This window comes from Sylvia atricapilla, chromosome 9 (assembly GCF_009819655.1).
Source record: "Sylvia atricapilla isolate bSylAtr1 chromosome 9, bSylAtr1.pri, whole genome shotgun sequence".
NCBI lineage: Eukaryota > Metazoa > Chordata > Aves > Passeriformes > Sylviidae > Sylvia > Sylvia atricapilla.
In genome coordinates this window covers 30,051,910-30,079,100 of record NC_089148.1, presented here as the reverse complement: position 1 = coordinate 30,079,100, position 27,191 = coordinate 30,051,910, and the positions used below count along the sequence as shown (strand labels likewise).

Sequence of the window (27,191 nt, the reverse complement as noted above, 5' to 3'; positions counted from 1 at the left end):
CAATAATTGTACATATTCTAGTAGTCAAATATTACTTGCTTTATAGTTATATTAGACTAAATTAGTCTAAGGTTTAACTACTAGGAAGTGCACTGAAGCCATCAAACTGATGTATTTTAATGAAATATGCCATGTTTCAAAATTTCAGTATTAAGTTTCAAAAATTTAAGTTTTCGAAAACTAAGCAGACAGTGCTATAATTTAAATACAGTTTTATTTTGGATAAATACCAGTCTATACAGGAAAAACTTGGAATAAATCAGGAGAACATTTTGCAAAACACACTCCTATTCACACTGTAGGCCATCCTGATTTATCCTGCTTTCACTAGGGATGACTTTTCCAGGTGAAAATGACTGCAAAAATTTAGCCGTAGACTGACTGTTTCTGAATGTGTGGATGAAAAATATTGCTGCCAAGAAGCCACAAAACAATAAGGGGAACTGTAGAGTTAGAAGGCTGGTAGTAATACAGAGAAAGGTCAGCATGATATGAGAGAGGAAAAAAAGAACAGGTTATTTCCATGTGTATTGATGAGAACCAACTGTGAACTAAACACCTCTGGTACAATGATTATAAATCAGACACAGCTAAGGGTATTATCTTAAATAAAATACAAAAGATTATGCTAAAGTTTCTTCCTAGTAAACATGCAGGAAACTTCAGAGGTAGGTGAAGCCCCTGTCCTCATGGACATCCCAGCATTAACTTAGAGGGTTAGAGGTTAGAGACTCCAGGTCTCTGCTTTGAGCTGCTTCTTTGGGAAATAAAAGCAGAACCACCTGAGTTTTCTCCATAGTGCACTCCGTATTCTCAGTAATTGCAGCTAGAAAAGAATACTATTTCCTTCATAAAGATAATAAACTCCAAACTGGCTTCTCAGTCCCCCTAACTACTACCATGGATGGAATAACCACATTTCAGAAGTTACCATGCTCCAAGACACACCAACCAGAGCAAGTCTGCTTTGAGAGCCTGACAATCCTTAGTTTACTTCAATCAAGCATGTAGTTTATTAGGCCTAAACAGAAAAAGAGCAGTATGGTCAAGATACTGTAAATGCAAATTGCATTTAACAGGTATCAGGCTTGAAAGTGAGATGATGCCTTTCAAAACTTCTACTTGCAAAAGCTCAAAAGAAAAAAAAAAATATAGGCATGCACAAACCTTTAGATTTGCTTCTACTGCTTGGACACCACGACTTCTATGAAATGAATTCTGGTTATAAAGAGACACTTACTATTTTACTTCATTGTGTGTAAGTCTGGAATTTACTAACCATTCAAAACTCACCAAATTATATTTCATTAACATACACTGTTATGAGGCTGTTTATCACTATTTCAGTACATTAAACTTATGACCAAACACTTCAGTGACAGTTACATTTAAATCACATTTTGGTTTATTTTTAATTAATTGGGTAGTTAACAGCATGTGTGTTATAGATTTGTAACTTAAATCTGCTGCACACATTGATAAAATGGATAATTCCTAGAACATAGATATTTTTGAAATCCTCTCCTCTAAAAGCTAGGAGGCCTCCATAAAAAAAAGGCATAAAACCAAGGTAATTTAAACATTAACTACAACATTTTGCAGCATTTTGGTTTAGGACAGCCTCAGCTGCAAACTAAATGTAAACACTGCTTTAACTGGAAGGAATATCCCTTTTGTACATGGGGTATGTTCTAATAATTGAAATTAGACTGAAGACTTCAGGGTGAACATTTCAAAGCTGCCGTTATACTGAAACAAATGTAAAAAGTGTTTACTCACAGTACTGAAGTTTGCAAAATTGTTGGGGTCAGCCTCTTTACTGATGCTGGTGGGAGCAAATGGATCACAGAATAGATCTGCTTCTTGTTCTTTGGGAATGTCTGGGGTGGGGAAAGGCTGAAATGGATCGCTCGACTTAAAGGAATCTGAAGAGTCTATTTGATTGATAGGTCTTTTCCCTTAGATCAAAATGAATTTAAAGTGAATTTAAGATAGCAGGTAATAACATGCCAAAACTAGTAAAAAAAAAAGAAAACATTCAAAAGCTACTTGGAATGCAACCTCTTCCCACAAGCTAGTGGAGCTGTAGTTTTAGAGGAAGGGTTGCCAATTTAAAAATGAGGGTACAGCCCACACTTTCTGAAAGGGTATTCAGGTAAAAAGGAACACATGTATGTTAAAGAGTCAGGAACACAGTTTTATATTAATTAACTATTTTTAAGAGAACTTCTAACAGTTTTGAGCACCTATTCTGTTGGCACAGGATTGTTTTCAGGTTATCAACTGTCTTTGATCATTCTGGCAAGGCTCTTTAATTATTTCTTTGGATCAAGTTACAATTTTATTCAGAGAGCAGAAATACATTACATGTGTAAGTTTTCAAAACACCATGTCCTCTCCCTGTGCTAAGACCAGAAATTTTTGCAGTTTAAAACAAGGAGTATGATAACAAGCAATTACAGGCTGAGCTGTTTTGTTAATTCTTGCCTAAGTAGCTGCAAATAAACAGAATCAGGCACAAACCCCCACTTATTTTGTTGGGTTTTTTTCAGCTTAACCCCAATCAACTTTCAACACCGTTGAGGACATTAACCTAAATATTTCCAAGAATAGCTGAGCTGAATTTCATCCCACCACTCCTTCTGAATGTTACTGTTTACACAAGAGGTTTCAGTGCAGTTTCTTGAATTCTACCACCAGGTTCTACAAGTGGTTCCACACTTGCAGTGGTTGAATTTTTAAACTTGCTTCTGTTTCCATTTCACATTAAAACTACAGAATTGAACAAAGGTGCTTATTATTTAATGTATCACTATTGAAAATTAGTCTAAAATTACTTGATAAGAGCAAAAGAGATTCTCACCTGGCAGTGATTTAGAGATTTGGAGAACATCCCCTGGGAAACACATGATTTACTCAGACATTTCCCAGCTAACCCTGCCATCTCCCTCACTGATGATGTTCTATCTGAGTATCACTGATGATATTTTGCTGTCCCATCCCTGGAAGTGTTCAAGGCCAGGTTAGATGGGACTTTGAGCAACCTGCTCTAGTGAAAGTGTCCCTGCCAGTTGGGACACTGAATGATCTTCTAACCCAAATCATTCTGTGATTCCACAATTCCGTTACTTGCAAATAATGCCTGCCTGTTTCCTGAAAAACGTGGGAGAAGCATCTCCAAATGACAGCCAGGTACTTTTATTTCTGCACAGGAAGAGTTAATAATTGTAAAAATATAAAATACACAATCACCTGATCTTCCCCAAAATCAAGAAATGTGGGTGTTTAGCAGTATCTAGAGGCAACAGCCCTTCTACACACTTTCCAGTAAAGAATTAAAAGAGAGATTTTTGCGTATTTGAAAAAGCATTCCACTGTTTCAAATCAGATCAAGCAAGCAATTAGAACTAATTACATTTAAGTACCTCAAATTTGATTTCCATTAGGAAATAATTAATTTGGAACGGTTATCAAGATGCCCACATTTTTACCTGTGCATATCAAAACCACCTATTTTTTTCCAACCATCTGCTGCTAAGGATGCTGCTGTTCCACCCCTGGAAGCTCGCCTTCTAAAAGTGCACCTTGTCACAGCCACTCCCATACAGTCAAGTCAGAAATCCTTTTTATGTTTAAATAAGGACCAACATCAAACATGTAAATTATCATCACTTGCCATGTCAGCTTTTTTAATGTTATTTACAATGGAAATGATTACTTGCAAGGCAGAGCATGAACCAGATCTCACACCAACATTAGAAACTTAACAGCTGAGTTTAAACTTCAGCATGAGCACTCCTGTATCTTACTGTGTTCCCTTTCTTTTGTGGAGATGAATACATGTTTAAGTTTCATGCCACAGTTTCTCCAAACACATTAAGACTCATCCACATAGTGTTAACAGGGAAACAAATGACACAGTAGAGTTTTTAAAGACAATGAAACAGAGGACAGAAATTTTTAAAGGAATACTAGAAATATATTTTCCTATGTTTGCAAAAACGAATTGAGAGTGAGGAGTCTGCTGTAATATGGTCTTGTTGCAGCCACAAGAAGGTGTTGTTATGCATGATAATCATGGCCTTCTCTGGAGAGCAGAGTGGTTTGTGCCACGGAACATCCCAGAAACTCCTCTATCACTGAGGAGAAAACAGCCCAGAGAACTTGGGTTTATTATTGTTACTGCTACAAACCTCTGGCAAGGCCACCTAGAGAAAGTTAACCTGAAAACCTAAGCCAGTTCTTTAGTCCTATTTAATTCATTTTGCATTAAACCCAACTGTGTTTGCAATATATAAAGCACGCTAAATTCTCACTTTATGCACAATTTAATTGAAGATTCACAGTGTAGACATTAGCAACCATTTAATTTGCATGTATGCTGTGTTCTTCCACACATTTATAACAAGTCTTTTTTCCTGTTCTCTAAATCCTTTGTCTCTTCAGACTGATCCCAAACACCATGCAAAACTTAACCCTGAGGAAACGACCAACAGATCAGGAATGGACTTGTTTCACATCTTGCTCATTTATTTTAAATTCAGAGCCTTTACCCTCCTCTCATAATTCCTGTCCCCTGCCAACACGAAGCAGCTGATTGTTCCCACATCTCAGTGTCAGCTCTTACCAGGGGGTGGTGGACACGGCCTGGTGGGAGTTCCTGTCTTAGGGGGCAGTGCAGGAGGAACATCCTCGTTTTTAGCTGGTGGTTCCTCAAATAAGTTTTTAGTTATGGTGACGCTGCTGACAGAGCCTGACGTGGAAGAGCTAAAGGGATCCTCATTGTTGGCCTTCAACAAAGAAAACAGCAACACACACATTTTCAGTGCAGTGCTACCAGACATTCTCTTCCATAATACAGTATTAAATCAGAACTGAAAGTTTGGGCTAAGACTAAAGAAAAGACTGTAGTTTGTTTTTACACATATCCTCATACTCCAGAAGACTGAACAGAAAGAAAAATCAGGAATGGCTACTGTGTACAGCCCCATAAAGTTGAAAGCAGTTAAATATCTAACAGTTAATACTTTTGCTGCCTTACTGAGTAAATTTAAAAATAAACAAATGAATTACAGCATCACTGGAAATAGAGAGAAAATACTTATCAAGCCAAAAAGATTACATTGCAATCTTCACAGAATTGCAGGACAATTTGCTATCAAGACCTATTTCTCAAGCAAGTTAGCCATTATGAATGTTTAGTAGTGGCAAAACTGTAATGAAACTGAGTCAGCTTTGTCTTGTCACTGCAGTTTCATGCATTTTCTGTGAGCAGCAGCAGCTTCTCATTACCTTTGACAGCGTGCTGAAGTCAGAAAAACCACCTTCAAAGGACTCGCTTCCAAACAGGGAGGCAAAGGGGTCTGTAGCTAAATACACACAAATCAAGAGAAGAATAAGATTATAAGTTAAATATAAAAGACTGAAAAAAAAAAATCCCACCACTATTATTACTAAATAGCAACTATTACATATTTTCCAACATAAACTAATTCAAGAGAAGTATTTTATCAGGTGAGTGCTTCAAGTAAATTAAAAAAAACTTTTTGAAAAACTCTAAGTGTCAACTTCCAATTAAAAATAATAAACCTCCTGAGCAGGAAGTAATTAAAAAGAAATACTGTTATGTTTCCCTACATTTAAAAAAGTTCCATTCCACTGAAAGTATCAAATAACCATACTACTGGAAATGTTCTACTGAGATACATGTATGTATACACAAGGAGGTGGTTTTTGTGTGCATACACCCATAAATAAACATATACAGACATATATATATATGTATATTTATGTATACATATATATGAACATGAACCAGAGCTCTTTCCTGACTGCAGACCCACTTGTGGAATCAAGCACCTGAACCTCCTATCATCCCAATTTAATTCAACAGAACCTTTTAATTCTCATGTGCCTAAAATATGTGAAAAATGCTACTGGTACTGTAGAGCAGGAAGTGCCATACTCACTCCTGTGTCTCTAAAAAACACCATTTTTTCCCCCAGAATTGAAATGAACAGCTTTACAATAGAAAATCACACGTGGATTCCTGTTTTGGATTATCACTGGTCAGTGCAGTTCAGGAAAATAGGAGTTAAGAGCCTTCCCTAAAACATCTTTTGCCCTCACATGAGAGAGGGCCACAGAAGGAGAGATGGAGTTACTCTATTCCACATCCACTCTGGTGGTGCAGAGTTATCCTGATGTTACTGAGGAAGTAACATGAAATCTCTGAAAACAATCCTAATGGGAAGCAGTACAAACCATCCAAACACAGACCAGGATATTGTCCCAGTTTTAGAAAAACAGAGGAACAGTTTTTGTGGAATCAGTCTTCAGTGATACACACTACAGACAGAGTTAATTTTGGTTTATTAACTTCCCCCCAGAAAACAGGCACCTCATGTCACACTTTATAGGAAAATTCAGAAAACATGGGAAATCCCTATAATGCTCTGCTGCAAATTCAGTTAAAAGACTAGAAACAAAGGCAAGTAAAAGCAAAAATGAAACCCAAGAAGCTTGATATGTACAATCTACTTTTACCTAGATCATTTGATGTAGTAACAGTGGTTCCACCAGGAGCAAAAGGGTCATTCTTCTTTGATATCTCTGTCTAAAAAAAAAAAAATCCTTTGGAGGGAAATTTGTTTTTCAGCTTAAAAGAATCTTCAATCTAAGAATACAGTCACCATTTATTTTAGAAGTTTTAAGATAACACATTCTGGAAATAGCTTTTATCAGCATCAGTAAACTTGTCTGTTAATAGAAACTCTTCCTCTCTGTTTTGATTGATACTTTGAAAGGATGGGAAAAAAAAGGTACAATATGTGCAACATACTTGGTAACAGCTAATACAACAGACAAGAATATCTACAACTCATTTTGGTCTCAGATTTCTACAACCAGAGCCATCTTCATGAAGATCTACGATTTCAACACTCCAGAGATGTGTGGTAAAGCATTTAGGATGAATGCATAACTTCAGTTCTGAAATACAGATCTCAAAAATCCACTGCTAATCCCACACCACAGCTCTGACCTTCCTTTTATTTTCTTGCTTTGGATTGTAATAAGACCAAGAATTGGTCACATTAGAACGTCAAGACTTTGAAATGGATAGTGTGCCAAGTATTACAGATTGTAGAAATCTAATTTTTAAGGCTGGAGGTGTAGGCTGTGGTGTGTGACATGACCTTGATCTGCACCATGTGCACACCACAGGGAAGGGCAGGACCACCACTGCCAGGTGCAGCAGTTTCTCACTCTTGGCTTCTGTGGGTGCACCTCAGGCACACTCTACAGCCACTTATCTTGCTTCTTAATCCACATGCATCTGAGTTTTATACATGTCTATGCATGTTTTATGCACACACAAAGCTGGGAGTGAGGCATGAACAGACACAGCACTGAAAAGGAAAGGAGATGGCAAAAGAATGGAGATAAAGTTAACGGCATGAAGAATTTCAGCTGCTTAAATTGTTTATCAGCTTTAAATATTACACATCCAACAAGCACTAGTCTGCACCAGAAAGGGTTTTATGCCCAACTCTACCTTATTAAAGGCTCAAGAATATTAGATAACTGCTCATTTATAATACAGCTAAAAGTTAGACTGAAGTGCACCTGAAAGAGATACATTCAGTAGGCATCTCCACATTACAAGAGACCTTTGGTGATTCTTATCAAAAAAATCCCCAAACCACACCAAAACTTGAACATACACCTATAGAACAATCTGACTTTTCTGAGGGGACATCCCATACACCACATCAGATTTCAGATAAATTACAGTACATAGTTCTTGATCCTATAGCATGTGGAGGCAAAAATCAAGTGTCCTGAACACAACCTGGTGAGGTTGATCCTGGGTTTCTTTCCATTTACTATGTTGCACCCAGTAATAGAGCTGTTGGAGAGCTCTCCAACAACAGAGATTCATTGTTATTCATTGTTAAATAATGACAGCTTAAGTCATTACTGTCAAATGCTCTTAGCTGTGGAGCAATGAAGATCCACAATGAAACACTTTAAAAATGTCTTTATTTTTTCTTCTATTTCATCTGTGACTATTTCTAGAAAATAGGACACAAAAAGGCAAGGCAGAGCCAGGGGATCAGAGGTAACCTTTATATGATTTCTGGATATCAAGTTTTTAAAGCATGTCTGAAAGTACAAAACAGGTTATTTTGTCCAATTCCCATAGAGAAAGCAGTAAAAGGTGTGACACCAAACTTACTGTGGTATTATTACTGTTGTCTGCAGAACTAAATGGATCAGTGCCAGCAGTCACAAAAGGGTCGGTGGAGGATTGTTTGAAGAAAGAGTCAGCTGCAAAAGGGTCTGAGCCTTTGAAGGGATCACCACCAAAGGGATCTAAAAAGCAAACATGTCCCTAGTGTTTCTTGCTTTTCAGCTTGCTTTTCTCAGCTGATAGCCTAAAACCTAAACAGTGTGTCCCTTTTTTTCATACTGCTACAGAGTGACACATTTAAGACCAAGGACCTCTGGAGTATGAAATTCTCCTGTGAATAATCTGCGTATTCCCTAATTTAAAACATCAGACAAGTCAACAGTTTCTGCACATCATGAAAACAGCAGTTCCAGGATCATCTCAGCATATTGGTTCTCTAACCAAGTGCCTAAAAATGAAGCATTTTAGAGAACCTAACGTTCCTAAGAACTTTCCTGCCCTCCCCAATCCCTACTGATGCTTCTCATTTGGCACTTGGTGCTCAATCCGATTTTACTATTGCTTTCCCATTGGTTATTTGGCTTTTTTGCCACCAGTAACTCCACTCAGGACCAAGCAAACAATGCATGGTTAGCCTATAGTCGATCTAAATAGAGACTTTACACTTTTTCAATACTTAATTCTAAAGGAAGTTGGTATGTCAAGAGCCTTTCAAAGAGCACAGTCCTACTACACTGCAAATAAAACAGCAGCAAGTGTTTGGGGCCCTCTGTTCATCACCTTCACATACTTAAATCCCAACTAAGGGACTTCCAACAAGAGCAAAATTCACTGGCTGTGGTCTTCTCTGAAAAGCTTCAACACAAGTGGCCAGGTGCTAACGTCATGTACCCTACAATGACTTTTTGTGGCATTTCCACCTACTTTTTTCCTCTGAAAGTGGTGACAATTTTCCCCGATAGCAAGAACCATTTAGAAAAACAAACACATTACAAGTTACTAAGTTACTTACCAATTTTTCCAAAAGGGTCATCCTTGAAGGGATCATCTGTTCAAAAGAAAAGCAAATAGTCATTAACTGCTTATTACCACCATGAAACAGACACAAAAGCAGCCATCTCCAAGCTGCATTTCCCTTGGCTGTTGTCCACAAACTCCCACATTCTGCAGTATTATCACTGCAGTAATTCAGGCCAGCTACTGAGATGAGTCCCAGTTTTGTTTAATTGTCACAGACACTGTGGATGGTAGCTCCTAAGTGTTCCCTTCAGAACTGGATGCATGATCCCAACTCATTTCTACTCATCTGAGACACATATCTTATCTCTCAGCTGTGGGTATCTACCCCTGAATACACTGAGTGCTCAAAGCCCAAAAGTTTTGTTCTAAACAGACAATCCTCTTCTGAAAGAAAGGCCTTGTCATGTGCTGTAAGACCACTTCAATATAAACAAAAATCAAGCAGTATCTACACAGAAATATTCAAGCTGTTTTAAATTAGTTTAATTTATTCATTAAAAATATTCAATCTGCACTGATGTTCTTTCAGAAGCCAAGTGATCTGAAACAAATTTATCTTTTTTTTCCTTTTGAGGCAATACAAGCTAAATTGATAAGACCATGTTGATCTGAAAGTGTGTAAAATCATATTAATGTGGCTGAAAACATCTGCTTCAGCAGTTAATTCAAATTAACTCCCCAACTGGTTTCATGCAGGCAGATCATTCCTTCCATAAAAAACAAGAGCAGAGCAACATCATTCCTCAATGGCAAGTTCTTAAAATAAAGCCCAGCACTTCCACAAGATGAACAGATGGTGCAGTTCCACATTACCTTGCTCTGAGAGCCAAACTCCCCAGAAGTAGGGCACAGCCATTCATTCTGAACCACCCACACCCTCCCCACAGCACAGCCCAGAGAACCCTCCACTGACCTGTGTGTGCACTGGGACTGTCAATCAGATCAGTGACACCTGCCCACACCTCTGCAGCCAAAACGCCACCAGGGCACAGGCAGGGAGGGGATGGGGAACAGAAATCCTCAGGAAGAGCAGTGAGGGAATGCAGACATTTCCAGAGCTCATCAGGAAGTCCAGATCAAGGAAGGAGAAACACCCCAGAACTCTCATTTCTATCACTTCTATTTCTGTAATGCTATTGGCCCCACACTCCTGCCACTCACACATCTTCAGATTTATTCTATAAAGAGCAGCCTCAAAGTGAAGATGAGTCTGATGTATTCAAACAATACCTGTTTCTGCAAATCTGCACTTGGAAAAGTTTACTTACTGCCAACAAAAGGGTCAGACTGGAAGAACTCTAAGCTGGCTTCAGAAACTATATCAGGCAATGGATGAGATTCAGCATCAAATGGATCTTCCTGGGCAATTCAGATGGAGAGAAACGTATTAAAATTTTAAGACTTGCAAGGATGGAAAACACTTATGTCATCTCCTGTTACCATTCAGTGGTTTCTTAAAGCCTAAAGCAAAGAGACAGCTGGAATTCTATACAATTCATCAATGGAGATCCAAAATATTTTTCAACCACCTGCTTGCTACGTGAGATGAAATGTTTCCAAGACATCACACTAAATAAAACCAGCAGGAAGTGACAATTATTCTTCTATTGTTGTATGACCATCATTCGAGCCTGAAACAGCTTAACTAGGATTTTTTTTAACCTACTTTTTCCTCCCCAAACCTGAACAAACTCACTTTTTTGGTAACAGTTGCAGCTGGGGTCTCTTTCTCTTCTCCAACAGAGACTGCTGTTTCAGGACTATTCCTTATCTGTACAAGGATAAAAGCAATTCACCATAAATAAGTAAATACAAGACTGCACAATAAAATTTTAAGTTCTAAACAGAATAACAGAATATACTAAAGCATACTTCAAGAGGTTCATACTTATTATAGCACATACTTTAGTGTTCCATAAAGCCTGTAAAAGTCTGAAAAAAAATAAATCAGTCATGAATCTACTGAGACATAAGGAGGAACATTTAAAGCAAGACAGTTTTAGATTTTTCTGTACTCTTCCTTATTCTGCTCTCGTTACACCAAATGGAGACAGCTGCACTCCTTTAATGTTAACTCTGCTATTCAATTTATGATATTTTGCTTTGGAAATAAATACAGAAAAAAATGTTAGCGCTACTTTCCAAGCAAGCTAAAATTACCTCCTTTTCTGCTTATGAACTCCCAGATATGTGGAAACACAGTCCCTCAGAAAAAGACCCCGAAATTTCAGTTGTGCAAGTGTTTAAAAACATAATCAATCTTGGTACGTTCTTAACTTATTCCAACTTCACATCTGCAATGCATCGTGAGCAAGCAGGCAAAACACCACTCACTGGAGACACACTGTTTGTTTGCTCCTCTTCTGCTATACTTTCCCTCTCAGCATTCTCATTAAGGTTTGCAGTTTCACTGCTGCTGTTGCTAAGACTGGAGTGATCCACAGTTCCATTAACAAGTGCACTATGGGGCTGAGAGTGCCAACTGAATTGGTTATTTTCCAGTTCTTTCAGCTCAAGAAGCTTTGTCTGCACCTGTAAACAGAAATAAATGTATTAGCATCAGTATGGCAGCACATGGAAGCCAGTAAATGGCCACCCCCTCCTAAATATAGGGTGGGTGATAAATGCCTAAGAATCTTATTTTCAAAAGCGAATACAATAAAAACCTGTTCTGTCAGTCAAAGGGTGAAATTAATGAGATAAGCAGAAATCTTATTTAGCAGAAGTGTGGAGTGGTTGAAGGACACACCTTTTGCCAAGGAAGAAGACTGTGTCACTGGCAACACCAAGACTTGTTTCTATTCAAACTCTTCAGAAAAGTTGCAAAGGTTTCAGGGTTTTTTTGTTTGTTTTGCTGGGGAGTTTTGGTTAGGGTTGTTTTTTCTTTTTCTTGTTTTGGATTTGGGCTTGTGTCTGGTTTGGGGTTTTTTTTCTAGATTATGTATTTGCTATTTCCCTAAACTCAAAATTTAAAAGGTTGCTTTACCAGAATTCTCATCTTGCAAGAATGAACATTACAATTTCATTATCATCTCCCACATGACTTCTGAGGTCTACAAAAGCAAACTGTATCTTCCTAAGCAGACACTTACATTCATGTGTTACTATTTCAGCAATATGCTTAATGCAGTGCCTTACAGCAAACATTTATAACCAATCTGCCAGTTATGAAGGAATTACTGGATCTGGCAGGTTATGCAAAAGAATAAACCTAGTCCAGATATTCAGGTGCCTAAATCTCACTGAACTCTGCTAGGTCAGTCAGCTAATAGAGTTATTGGGGTGTCAGCAAAACCACCACCAGGTGTCTTTTAAGTTAACTGACCTCAGTGCTGCCATTAGATAATCTTGCCTAAAGCACCAAAGCACCTACTGCTCCTTATTTAGGACTCCAGAGCAATAAAATCCGGAGCACTGTTATAAAACCTAGTAAAAAATGTCTGTAGTACAGTCAAGCATAACTACTTATATCACCAGCAGCTGCTCATGGCAGGCACCTCTTGCCATATAAAAACAACTGAAGTGGTACAACCTTCTCTCCACCGGTGATGAAATGATGAAAAAATCCATTTGTTTACTCCTCAGTTTCTAAACTAAAAGCCGTATTTTACAATTATGGATGTTGTAAGACTCATTAGAAAGTTACAGATGTGAACTCTGTGAAATGACCAACCCTGAAGTCAGCCATTTCTAGGGCTCAAAGGAAGGCTTTGCCTTTTGTTTTCAACTAGGTATCAGTGTGAGTGGCTAATACAGAACACAGCTGGCAACAGGGAAGGAGAACCATGAGGAAAGGTGTGCAAAGTCATGCATCACCAAAGTAATAACAAACCACTGACTACAGAGAGAAACTCAAAGTGTTCATACAACAGCAGCCGCAGGGCCCTCTGCCTCTCAGTGTCTGATCTCAACCCAATTTCTCCTTCCATTCACCTCACTTTCTCCCTTCAACAGTGCACTAACTAAATGCCATCAGTAATTTTATACCAACTTCACATCAACTAAAAAATAGTGAGAGTATGCCCCAGGCCATAGAGGGTGAAAACTCCAGCAAATAACTACTGGACACAGAGAATTTAAGTCCGCATTATCCATTTTTCATTCATTACATTACGGCAAATTATCTATGCAGTATAATAAATTAATCCCTTTAATTAATAAACTTGAAGAAAGACCGTGAAGTATCTTGAGTTACTTAAGTCAGCCTCTAAAAATCCTAATAACTACTAGCACAGAACACATGTGTAAGTAACTAAAGACATGAGCAAACAGTGAAGAAAAAAAGGAAACGCCTTCCCCTTAAGGCAAACCACACTAAAGGTTGCCAGCTTAAAATATTTTTTGGGGGGTGGGTCTTTCACACTGCCTTACTGAATTGATTTCCTGTTGTGAATCCTGCAGATGTTGCTGAAGAGGTCCCAGCTGTGCTTTCCCAGACTCTATGCAATGCTCAAGCTCTGCAGTTTCTTGCTGCAGGCGACTCAGCTCCTCTTGGGCTTTGGTCAGCTCATCTTCATACGCTGAAATCTTTGATTCCTGGCTTGTTATTTCAGCCTTCAGCATGGCAATCTAAAGCCAATGAACAGTATTTCAAGTCAAAAAAACCAAACCAACGCAAAACCGATGCCCAAAACCCCAAACAACACTTCCAAACACATCCAAATACTATTACTTATGACCAGAAAAAGTAAAAAAATCTCACAGCTATTGCAGAAATTACAGATCATATCTGAATGAACAGTTCATTCTCTTTTGGTCTCAATAAGAGCAGAGTATTTTAGCTGTCTTTCTGACCAACACAGATATTTCTAGTATTAGAAAGATAATTTCAGACCTTAAAGAAATACAATGGCTTTTTGTTAGAAAAAATTACATAAGATGATATTTTTTTAACTGCTAGACATCAGTTAAGAAATCAGTCCTGGTAATTAGTGGTTCTAAGTACATTTACACTGTATCATAATTTTGCTGTTTGCTTTAAACCTTCTTTGTGTGCAAACACATCTCAAAAGTTTGTGGACACACTGAGACAAAATTAGGAACACTGAAGTGAGTGATGTATCTCCTGTGCTCTGTTGGTCACAAAACCTTGACACTCAGGCTATTTATTCATTAAAGCTTTTTTTCCTGCCCCAACAACTGTAACTCTGCAAGGCTGAGCTCTCCAAGACAAAGCATTTACTCTTCCCAAAGGCACTGGCCACCAGACCTTACCAAATGGGCCTCCTCTGCACACTTCTGCCTGATGTCATTAAGTTGTTCTTCCAACTTGGCCTTCTGCTCATCAAGATCATTAAGGGTTTCCTGTGCTTCCTGTTTCTGAGCTTGCAGCTTTTGCAGGTTGCTGCTCTCCCGCTTTACTTCATCCTGGAGATCCTGAAACAAAACACATCAGCTTGACATTTGTCCTCTCTCTCCCCCTAACCACTGGATTCTGCAGTATAAACTGCAGTGCTAACCCAGATTTCAAAGGATCAACAAATTATCTTCCAGAAGCCTGCATGGATACCAGACAAGCAAGTACTCTCAGATTCTAATTCAATGACATAAAAATAATCAGGTTGTTTTGCCTTTGCTTTTCTTCAGTAAAACAAATCTCACCGAAGTATTGAGATCATGTACCAACACACAGATGAACCGTTTTCCTCACAGAGAGGTCAGGTTTTCATTTTGAATTTCAAAGCTGACTTTATTCAGGCTGCTGCAGTGTCTCTGTCCTGTGCTTTAGCACTATGTTTTACTGAGTTTCTTGCTAAGAACATGGAGCTGTTGGAGTGAGTCCAGAGGAGTCCATAAAGATGGTCAGGGGGCAGGAGCACCTCTGCCATCAGGACAGGCTGAGAGAGCTGGGGCTGTTCCCCCTGGAGGAGTGAAGGCTCCAGGGAGACCTTAAAGCCCCTTCTAGGAACTATAAGGAGCTTGCAACAAAGTTGGAAATGGACTTTTTATCATGAGATGATAAAAATGGGAACGGCTTCACACTGACAGAGGGCAGGTTTAGATGGGAGATCAGTAAGAAATCCTTTGCTGTGAGGGTGGGGAGGCACAGAGTGCCCAGAGAAGCTGTGGCTGCCCCATCCCTGGAAGTGTCCAAGGCCAGGCTGGACAGGGCTGGAGCAGCCTGGGACAGGGGAAGGTGTCCCTGCCCATGGCAGGAGGCTGGAATGAGATGGGCTTTGAAGCCCCTTCCAACCCAAACCATTCTGCGATTTTATGATAATAGAAATCCTTTATTCTGCTCCTTTCCCCTTCAAAACACATGGCCAAAAATAGGAACTGTTTTTTGGAGCATGGTGAAAGACCATTAACCCAAATGCACTGCCTCCTAGGGCATTCCCTTCCCTCAGTTTTGCAAGGATCAGCCAAAAACTTATTTTCTGTGCATCAATACAGGTAAGAAATGCATATTCATACACAACAATATGAAACTTTTTGATTCATGAAAGAGCAACAAACGTGTGTCTTGTGTTTTAAGTACATTCAATAGCATCATAAAATAATTAGTTTATTTCTGAGCAACTGGAATGATTGGACTTCAACAAGCTACAGAGATAACACTGAAAAACATGTCAAAGAAAGAAATTAGGAAGAAGAAAGAATCGTCAAAGTCAAGAGGAAAAGATAATACAGGGAGATCAAAAAGGATTAATAGGAAAGGAAAAGCATTAGATGAAAAGAGAAGACAGCAGCCTTTCTGAGAAAATACAGCAATTTCAGAAAGAATAATCAACAACACTAAAAAATTAACAGAGAGCAAAAAAAATTAAGGAGGATAAGAAAACAAGCAGACGTGAAATTCTGGTTAGATCACACATTAGTGTGGAGCTCAAAGCTACAGTCCTGCTCTCCTTTTCTAGGGGTGTTTTGTTTGGGTTCTTTTTGGTGAGGGAGACAGTTTATCCATGTGTTGTGTGCTAACACATCCACATAATGAGGACAAAAAGCCAGACAGGAATAGAAAGGCATATGCTGCAGCAGTCAGATGCTGGGGAATTAGGTAACCTCAAGACAACTGGAGGGGCCACCCAAAAATACATCACAAATGCTTTTATGCTAAAAATCAACCACAGGACCATGCAAAAAAAAATCTCACAAGCCAAAACACAAGAAGTCCCTCACAAAACCCCCCCAAATCAAATTTAATTTCAGTGAAGGGTATGCCAGTATAGAGCAGCCAGACTAGGAAAAGTACTGGTTATTTCTAACCCATGAGAGAAAAAACAGCACGCACACAAAAAGCTCTTAGAGCAGCTACTGACTTGGATAATTGGGACACTCTCGACCCATTCATTTTCACAAGGCTTTGAAAAGCAAGGATCAGCTGACACTTTACACAAGCAGTGGAGGAAAAAAGTAACAGCTTGAAGAGACTTCAGCCTCCTTTTTCCTAAAGGAAGCCAGAATTCACATCCACATAAGCTAAATATAGAACACCTCCACTTTTGTCTGCCCTAGGCACAGCAGTAGAGAAGCACTGAAGAGACCTAACTAAGCCTGATGGCTGCCAGAAGAGAAAGGAAGGAAAAGAACCCAACCCAACCCAAAATCTCTGGTGGTTTTTGTTCACATATGAACCTAACCTCTCCAGAATTAAAGGCTGGAGTAGACACAACGCACAAAATTGGCTATAATACTCAAAGATGCCTCTTCATGAAGTAAACCAGCCCCAAATTAAGCTTCAATTTCAAAGAACACCCTTCAGCACAGAAGCAGCATATTAATGTTCAACCACTGAATAAGATTCTGAATGAAAACTACAAAGATACTTGAAGTGTTGGCATTCTAATGGTAATAGTAATCCTTGTATTAGATTTATGATCATTGTAACTCTTTATGCCACTATAGCGTAGGATAAGGAAAGTTTAGGAATCCATATTTCCATGGACAATGGATTTAATAGTTTGCCAGTCTGTCCTTCCCAAGAACAATTCACGTGCTAGAAAATGTTAAGCCTGCAAGAGGACAGAAAAGTAAAACTTCATTGACTATCTAACGGCATTGGTGCATGTAACTTTGAGGAAATATCCCTTAGTCTCTGCTACTAAAGAGCTGATAATTTAACAAGCACATTAAACCTCATCAATATGCTGTATCTTCCTTACAACTCTTTTTCTGCCTTTGCTTATTAGTATCTATTTATGAAGTACCAAAATTATTTTATAGAAGAAAAAACTGTCATTCTTTCCTCCCTCCTATACAGATCAGTTTGATTGATCACTGACTATGGCTATATTTGAGATTACAAAGAGGTCTGTGGAAGGAATTCTGGTATCAGAAACCCTGAAGTGTCATGCCACAAAACTAGCTTGAAGCAAGGAGGCAGGTTAGAGCAAACTGGTTTTAGAATCATCTTTAGAAATGTCCTCATTAAAATAAAACCAGAAGAAAGAAAAAAAAAACACGAGGCAAAGATATCCTCAGTCTGTCACATTATTCTCTGAAGTTCTAGAAAGTCTGTTGAAACATGCAGGTCCTCCACCAGTCAGGGATAAGAAAAGATAAAGGGCCACCAGATTAAATAAAAGCTGCAGCCATTTCCTGTTTGATCCTGGAGGTTTCTCGTTTTTCTGACAAGCCAGTAACAGACTGTTCCTTTTTCGCAGACTGACGGAACTCTGTAACTACATTTAACAACCAGCTTGTGTGACCACTGACAGGTTAAAGACCTGAGACAGCTGCTCCCAGCACCACTGCTCAGGATACAGAGGCTCGGGGGATTCTGTGATGCTGCTGCCTCTCAGACACACGGATGACACCGTAACGTTCAAGGTAAGCTTTTTATCAAGCTTACAAACCTTTTGTGCAAAGGCACCAGAGAACTCAACCCTCACACGAGCAAACACGGATTCCAGATGACACCAACGAAATGATCTTGTGTGCAAAGCCAGGAAGACCCCTGAGAATTGTGTGAACAGTGGGAAAAGGAATCTGCAGGGTGGGGAGGGGAATGACAGTGGAGCACAGGCATGGGCAACTTCCACACGCATTCCTGCAGCTGCTGGAGCTGCTGCCAGCACGACCAACAGGCCAGCATCTGATTATCTCCTCAAAGGTCACACGATTAATTATCATCCAAGGATATTAAATAACCCTGCACAAAATTCACAGCTCTTGTAACGCATTAGCTCCTTTTTGGCCCAACCGAAATTGAAATGCTGAAATCTTGCATTGTTTGTTCTTAAGTAAAGGTTATGGAAAATGACAGATTCTTAAAATAAATTTAGAAATAAACAGAAGTGCTCAGGTGTCACACTGAAGATTTTTTTTTAAAACAGCAACTGAAAATTTAATTGAAATAGTGCTTTGCAATATTTAATTCAGAGCTTGGCTAGTCCATCACCACTCTAAACACTGATGCTGACTGCATAATTTTTAACGTCTGCAAAACACTTGTAAATTTAGATTTTCAGAGATTCAAGAAATTCAATATCATCCTTTCCAATAAAAATCAACAGATTCTTTTTAAAATTCACTTATATTAGGCAAAATTAACTTGAGGCAACATTTTTCCCAAGCTGGTAATTACTGCGTCTCTTAAGAAGCAGCCCTATACACAAGCCCTTTTAATTCAGCCACTTAAGTTTATTAATTAATTTACAGTGCTACAGTGCCCTTTTTAGTTTTAATTACACAGCAGATAGTCTTGCTTAAAAATAAAAAAAAAAGAAAGAAAGAAAAAGCTATTATTTTGTAATATTTTTCATTTAAAACTTCATGCATGCTATATATCCTATAGGAGCTTGCACACTTATATAAATATACACATCTACACAAACCCAAAATTATACAGAAAATACACTTCAAAATACACTTTTTCTTAGCCACGAATTTTTTTTTTTCTTTTTACTGGATAAGTGACATGATCTAAAGACTCAGTAATCCCACTGTCATTAAAACAGCACATGGTGCAATATCAGGTGTCTGAACAACAATTTGTTATTTTATTTACCTGGACCTCACTTGTCCTCTGCTTGATGGCATCTTCTTTCTCCTTCAGGTCTTGCTCTACATTATTCTTTTCCCTGGAAGACCAGCAAACAATGCAAGAATACTTAAGAACATCAGCTACAGCAGGTACAGTTATCCAGCCCCCTAAGCCTGTATCTCTCTTTAAATACATAGTGAAACATTAAACACAAAAGATGTGAGGGTTTTCTGCTTTCCAAATTATTTACAAGACAGAAGCCCACATAAGTGCTCTGCATAAACCCCCCTTGTCTTTCCACCAACTGCACTCCAGTGATAAGAATGGCTCAAAAATGGAAGGGGGCGGGAGGCAGAAATCAATGAAATACTGTCTCCAGTGATCTCACTGTTGCTATGGAGCACTTGTCTAATGAAAACTGCTAGGAAAAGTGGGAGGGATTGCATCAGATTCCATCTATTAACCCCTGCAAACGCGGCGATGCCCGTGCTCCCAGCAGCCAGGGAACACTCCCCCAGGCCAGCAGAGCCCAGGAATGCCCTTTGCCTGTCACATTTTGGATCTGTCTGCTGGGAAGCTCAGGCAGCAGCAGGGAGGTTGGCTTGGCTCGCTGGAATCACGATGTGCTCAGACACACACCACATGGAGTGATCTGCTGTGTCATATCAAGCCTGCCTCTACAGACATTTATTCATGATTAAGTGACTGCTGGTACAGGGGGATTATCATCAATAAATTCTCATCAGTCAGACACAACAATAGCTTTAAGAAAGGGAAAAAACCCATACAACTCAGAAGCGTTACTGCTATTAAAAAATCATGAGTGTTTCTCTCTAGACAGCATATGGGATCTTTTCTCCTTTCACAGATGCAGAAAAATATTAAAGCATTACAGTCTCTACACAATCTTCTGTAGACATCTACTTTCATAAGGACTCTGTTTAATAAACCAACACGCACATTGAAGTTAGAATTTGAACAACAAACTTATAATTTCTAAATTAAATATCATAGTGAAAAGCTATTTGATTGTTTTACTGGTATACACTTAAATTAAGAAACTTCATATTTTAATAGCAGCAGATTGTTTATCAATCTGAAACTATTGAATTTTTTAGTCTTATTTGAAGCAAAGCAGGTCTACTCTAAATTCTCTTTACTCAAGCTAAGAAAGTTTGGTTTACTGCTAAACCACATACAATGGAAAATTAAAAGAACCCAGATGTCAGATCTTAAATTAACATTTGCTCTGACAAATAACCACTATAGATTATACTCTGGTATTATTTTTCTCATTATGTGATTAAAGAGCAACTTCCTGATTATGCCCAAAGGGGAAGTTTAAATGGAAGGAAAAGGAAAGATGTGGAAAAAGGAACTTTGAAGACCAAGGCTATTTATTCTGTTAAGTATGATCCTCCAAGTTTCATAAAATTCCTCACCCTCCATTCACCAGAAATTCTAAAAAAATCTTTATCTTTTCAATCAGAGCTACAGCACACTCCTCTAGCTCAAAAAGCATCTGTAGCACAGTGGTACCTAGATATTTAAAGCATTGCAACACAGGCTTGAAACAAGCTCTGTTTCTTCGGCTTCCATAACTTCCCATGAACAAAGGTCTTAATAAAGCACTTCCATGTACAAATTAGGCTGAAAAATACCTTCAAGCCCTCAAATACCATTAAGCACAGCCAACATTCATGTAAATTCTTCCTGACTGATGACAAAAGAGAGTAGGAAAACATGTATTTGTTATTTTTCCTGCTGGGGTGGGAAAACTGAGCAAGAAATAGAACTGCAAGCAGGTATGTGTGGTTAATATACAGCCTTTCCAGATTACTGTCACTGATGTGCCCACGACTGTCAGAGAAGCAGATCTCTTCCTTTGTACTTCAGCACAAGCCAGGTACCTAAATCCTTGCAATCTGGACTAAGCAACAGGATACAACACCCACCCACTGGCACTTCCATGAGCCAAATCAGAGCACAAACAATGAATTGGAAAGAATCAAGTGAAAGAAGTATTGTCAGGCAGAACAAGAAAAGCTTGGGCAGCAGTCTCAGGCAAAGGAAAACAAGCTGAGTGTATATAGTCTGCACACAACACATCCCCTCCTCCCCCCAGAAATTCCTCTTTGTTTCAAAGAAAATACACTACTTAATTCATTAATTCTTCTGAATGCCTCCATTTCTTTTACAAACTATCTGCTATGCCCCTGTAGGAATGCTCAGCAATCGAGAGAACCAAAAACAAAAGTAACAAAATTCATTTTAACAAAATTCATTTACTGGATATGACAGATTTCCTGGATCATAAAGTCCCTTACTACCTCCAAAAAGCAACCCAAAAAGAACTGTGCTCTTGCCAGCAAAGGACACTTGCAACCAATTCAAGTCAATTTTTTAAAGCAATACAATTTCCCCACGCATTTTAATAATAGTCAGGTTGGGAAAACCTCATAAATAAACTAAGAGCAATGACTAATAGATGGTTTCTCCCATACAGATGCTTGATGATTTACTAAATCCCTAAATTTAATACTAATTTGTGAATGGAGTTATTTATAAATGGGAGCCAGCACACTGTAAATATCTGTCATAGCTGAGAACTGCAAAGTCCCCGTGTCAGCAGAGGCGTTCACGCCAAACACTCAACCTTGGCCACGCTGAATCACCTTAGATACAAAAGCAAAAACATCATAGCTCTTTTCCATAATAAGATGATGACTACTCACAGAGTGGGTAGCATTATCTATACTCATTGTTGCCCAATATTCCTTATTCTCACATACATCTCTAGTTCTGGGAATTCCTAATGCAGTAGTATTCAGTTTGGCAATACCAGAAAACATGCCAAGGGTTTGCCTTGTTTCTTCTAACATCTGTTACTCACAACCTCTTCTGCTGCAACAGCTCAGTAACTTCCAAAGCAGAGGTTGAGTAGAAATGATCTATCTTACATTAAAGTTCTTTGCTTCACTGAGGTGATGTAGATCTCTGAAATTTGAAACAAAGATTTGATTCAAGTGTATGGCACAGAGAGACTGTCCTGTTTTTCTGGGGGATGTTTTGCTCCTTCATTGCTATGGAGAGACCAATTCACCAGCTTTATGGTCCTTTTAACCTGATTTATAATTCAAGACAATTTAAATCCAGCGTATGTGAAGGATGCCATCTCTGGTGAGATATCCCAGAATGAGAATTACTCCTCATGCTTAGAGAGGAATGTAATGTCAATAAAGCTTGAAGAAATTCCATGATTTTGTGGGCCATCACTAACTTTGAAACCAAGAAAGCAAAGCTGGGTTTGTTGGGGAAGAAAAAGGTTTTATGGCTCAAAAAAGAATATTAAGAACATCTGGTCCAGCGTCTGACCATGCTGATCAAGAAAAGCCTCAAATAACTTTCTAAAAATATAGTGCAACTGGGAAGAGAATTTAGAGACAGCAGTGCTAACAGGCTCAAAATGATGCAGGTTCCACAACGTCCCAAGGCAAATAATTCCCCCCACCAGAGGGGTATTATCCTCTCTAATAAGTGCTCTGCACTTTATTCTTCAGCTGATCCTCAACCTCCACCTTCCTGACACTGTATTTATCAAATCAAGATGAACAGAGCTATTGGCCACCAGACCTCTTTCCCACACAAACTGCTGAGCCACAAAGACATCACCTCTGTATTCTTTGCTCGGTCTCTCCAAAAGCTGATTTCCACGCATTGTCATTCTTTTGGCCATTTCCTCTCCTGCCTTTTTTTTTTTTTTTTTTTTGAAGCACACTTCAAAAATAGATTCAAATTCTATTACTCAGTCTCAAAAATGCAGCTCTTGGACACTTCTCAGTGGAACCAGAGACTAGAATTCTTATATATTGAGTCCAACAGCTGAATAATCTATCTTGTTTCATAATGAACAAAAATAACTTCACTTCAAATTACATTTTTATATGACAACTATCAAGTCTGAAAGTGTACTTCACCAGTTATAACAGAAATGTGGAATCACCAAAGATTAAAAGTTTTCCTACATTTAGCACATTGTTAACCCCATTCTGTTCTGAACCTCTAAATCATATCAAACTAAATTTCCCCTTTCTAAAAACAAATGCACACTACAAGTTGCCTCCACCTTATCTTCAACAATCTAGTATCATTCAATTTAAAATAATTGTCAATGTATATTTGCCCCTCAAGAAATGCATGAAAAGAAAGGAGTGACTTTTGAAAGGCCATGGTTCCTTCACAGAAAGAAAAGAAAACCAGAGTCAAACAGCCTGGCTTGTATGTTAGGCTACAAGCCCACCTACTGAAAACCAACTTAATCTAAAAATTCATGCCAGCCAACAATTTATTTCCCTCTCAGATACCAACAGTAAATATACACTGTTGCAAATCCTATTTCAGGTTAATAAATAAATGTGAGTGTCCAAAATTGGAATTAATATAACCCGAAGAACAGTGGAGGCAGAGCAGGGAGAAGCAAAGAGGCAGTGGGAGTAATAAGAGAGAATAAGCAAGTGAAGGGAAAAAATATTTATACATTTAGGAAACAGAGTGTGCTCTGACACACTGCCAAGTTATATCATTCCCACAAGTGACATGAATTACAGGCAGACTTCATCATGACAAAGCACCAGCACTTAAAAAATAGGAGAATTTACTGTTCTTAATAGAATTTTCAGTAGATTTATGATAGTAACAAGAAAAACACTGAAGAAAAATACTTGCTGTCTCAAGAGCATGATCAAGACTATAGAAAATATATGAATTTGATTTTCTTAGTCACTTGAAGTCATCTTAATTACCTTAGAAATAGTTAATAGAATTGAAGACTGCAGACATCAAAACAATTTTTCTCAGTCTAGCAGTTTATTTTATTACACAAGAGAAGCATCCCCATCTTTACCCCCATCAAAACCCTAGCAGAGATCCATGCACAGTCATCTTCCCACTCCCTATCCTGCATACTCACTGATCTTCTCCATCTCACTTCCTTACACCAAAAACAAGTCCCTTGGAATGCCCTCTACAAATAAAAGACAACTAACACCCTTTATACATGGTTCCAGCATCCTAAAGATTGGCTCCATTCCCATCTGCCAATAAAGATGAACGATGGAGACCCATTAGTTAGCACAGCAGGGTATTACCACCTGCTTTTCTCCTGTGCACTGAATTGTTTTTTAGAAAACAGTAAATAGCACAACTGAATCCAAGGCAACTCTGGCTATTCCTCCCTTACGTACCTCTGCAGGTCCACAATTTCATTGTTTAGTGTATCAAGTTCTTTAATTGCAGAAAAATCTGCTACAGAATTCGGTCCTTGTGTACTCTGAAAGATAAAAAAATAAAACACTGTTAGTTTAGAGCTTATGCTGTTCAACTACTACATTCAGTTTATTTTTTGTGGCAACGTGAGCTATCCTCTTGTAACAACTGCTGGTAGCATTGTATTTCAATCTCAGAAACCCCAAAAGAGTACAGATGCTGTATGAGAACACAACAAGGGAAATAGAGCCAAAGCAGGGACACAGCTCAATTCAAAGAGAGTTTGCCTCCTGCACACCCTTGAAGACACCTTCCACAACAGCACAGGACTATTTAATCATATAAAACCCCATAGAATCCTGCTCTAAAATAAGACATATCTGACATCTAGTATTTATGTGGTTTCCTAGCATATATTTGAGAGAGGTTTGCTTACTACTTTTATATTTCTTCACCTTGGTGATCCTCATGTTGCAGAGTAGGGACACTGATTTGCAAGGCTTTAAGGGATACTGAGCTTGTTTAACACGAGCCTCCAGAGTACTCAATGAAACTATGATAATACAAAATCACAGGGTGACTTACACCCATGAGTTCCCATTTACTTCATGTCTTCATAAGACAAATTATTTATTTCAAAAAATATACACATAAGTGGAGAGAGAACAAATGCTGAAGACAAATTACAAGTGCTGCAATTATTCTTCTGTGCCTTGTCACAACAGGAACCTGCTTAGAAAGCAACAACCATTATAGCTACCTCCTATAAACATCAATTCCTTCAAATCTTGAATAAAGTCATCCAGGACAAACAAGTATGTTTGTCATCCAAATAAAGTCAGATAAAGTCATCCAAGGACAAGTATGTACATGTAATTTAAAAAAAGCAAGTGATACCCCCAAAATAATGCAAAAGTTTTTAAATGCTGAAGTTTCTCTACAGATAAATCAAGATGCCATTAACTATGTGCTTACTCAAACTGATATTCTGGGAAAATAAAAAGTCAACAGCTATGAACACCTGAACTGTGAGCACACTGCAGCTGAGAGTATTATTCAGCAGAGCTACAGACTATTCATGCATATTTTACTATCACGAGTGGTATGAACTGGGAAAAAAACAACAAAAAAACCCAAACACCAAAAAAAACCTCCAAAAACCAAACACAACCAAAAAACCAACCAACCAACCACACAGCTATTCTTAAACTGGTTAGTGTACAGCTTCTCAAATGGGCCAACTAGCTGTGATGTTCAATCCTGTTCTATAGCAATTACACAGAGGTTTTGCAGAGTTGATCACAGCATTCCAATAGGAGTTCTTACTTCTCCTAGGACAAGGAACACATGGAAATAATAGCTGCAGGAAAATTTTTTTCCACACCTCCTCCTTTCACCACTTACAGAAATTCTGCACAGTAACGCCAGCATCAAACTTGAGGAAAATGTAGTTCAATCTTATTTTCAATCGTTCAGGAGAACTGGTGGGGGGCAGGAACAGAAAAGCCAACATTTTCTAGCTTCAATATACATGTTAACAAGCACAAGTTAGAACCATAGGCTGCCATTACTACACTGCAACACGCATGCAAAACAGCACCTCCAGTTTTTAACTCAAAGTCGTAGTAAAAGGAAATTCCCATCAAAATTCTTTGAGAGGACCTTACATAAAAGTTTCAGTTTTATGGCTTGTCATGCAAGTGGTACTACAAACAGTTCTAGGCAAAGAAACACAGCAACAAGTCTTAAACCACAATGGAATACTACTTTACTTACTGATATTTCTATCACCTTTGTATGGGTCTGCTCAGAAAAAGAAGCCTAAGTTGGTACTTTGGGGTTTTTTTTGCTATGTAAGCCACACCACATCAAGAAAACCATCAAAAAGCCTATCTCTGCTCACTGACTCAATCCTCTGAGTTCAAACCTCGAGCAATAATCTTGGACAAAAAAGTTCTTACATATCAACAAGACAACACCTCTTTTGAAAAAGCTCAAAATGAGATGAAGGTTCAGCCCATTTTAGTAAAAAAATCTCTTGTTAAGGATTTACAGAGCCAATTGAAAGCTAACTTACCTTCTTACTCATCACTTAAGCTAGTAATGAAATAAAAACCACACTGATGTCTTGGAGAGTTTTATAAAATCAATTTACATCTACAGAACAGCAGTAACCAACACTGAGCTCGTCTAATGCTTTCTAATCACTCCATTTTCTGTGATACCTTCAATAAATCCGTGGGTATTAACCCTAATGACAACTGCCAAATGCCACATTGGGTTACTACTCTGTCCCCACTTCAGTTTCACCAGGAAGACACAGCTTTTTCTCTTTTCAGTTCAAGCAGCCAGCAGGAACAGCCCCAGAGGTCTGGGCTCAAGGCAGAACCTCGGGGTTATTCCAGATGAACAACACATGGTGACACTTGAGAGAAGTGCTGAGCTAATTCACGACTATGTGAGAGTCTTAGAAGGATGTTCATTATTAAACCAACAGACAGGAAATATTAGAAAAGCAAAGTTTCTCTAACCTTGAGAAAGCAGAGTTAACAAACTGACAGAATAATAAGGATGAAAAGCAGAGTGGTGCAGAATGGAAAAAACAGTCCAAACTAGAAAAGAGACACAGAAAGGAAAGCAAACATACAAAAAAGATTAGTAGAGTTGCAAATAAAGCAATTACTTTTTAAAAACAGAATGTAAAAATGAATTAAGGTACCAGTTACAGAAACTCAAAAAAGCAGTGCCAAATTTTGAGTTTCATTTTTCCAGGTGCTAATTTTTCAT

The 27,191-nt window shown here is 38.4% G+C and overlaps 1 protein-coding gene across 5 annotated transcripts in view; it reads right to left on the bottom strand.

The window, feature by feature from the left end:
* The window catches only part of EPS15 (epidermal growth factor receptor pathway substrate 15), a 68,201-nt gene that overhangs the window by 2,011 nt on the left and 38,999 nt on the right, over window positions 1-27,191 (bottom strand). For 3 of the 5 annotated variants that reach the window (XM_066325499.1, XM_066325500.1, XM_066325497.1), the window contains 13 exons: window positions 24,383-24,468; window positions 19,164-19,236; window positions 14,429-14,590; window positions 13,586-13,783; window positions 11,549-11,746; window positions 10,911-10,985; window positions 10,483-10,573; window positions 9,207-9,242; window positions 8,240-8,376; window positions 6,547-6,616; window positions 5,293-5,369; window positions 4,628-4,790; window positions 1,780-1,958 (listed from right to left, as the gene is read on the bottom strand). In XM_066325499.1, the coding sequence (XP_066181596.1) occupies window positions 1,780-1,958; window positions 4,628-4,790; window positions 5,293-5,369; window positions 6,547-6,616; window positions 8,240-8,376; window positions 9,207-9,242; window positions 10,483-10,573; window positions 10,911-10,985; window positions 11,549-11,746; window positions 13,586-13,783; window positions 14,429-14,590; window positions 19,164-19,236; window positions 24,383-24,468 (1,545 nt within the window). Of the gene's footprint in view, window positions 1-1,167; window positions 1,205-1,779; window positions 1,959-4,627; window positions 4,791-5,292; window positions 5,370-6,546; window positions 6,617-8,239; window positions 8,377-9,206; window positions 9,243-10,482; window positions 10,574-10,910; window positions 10,986-11,548; window positions 11,747-13,585; window positions 13,784-14,428; window positions 14,591-19,163; window positions 19,237-24,382; window positions 24,469-27,191 lie in introns of all 5 variants that reach the window. The other 2 variants (XM_066325498.1, XM_066325502.1) reach the window with 2 other exon arrangements.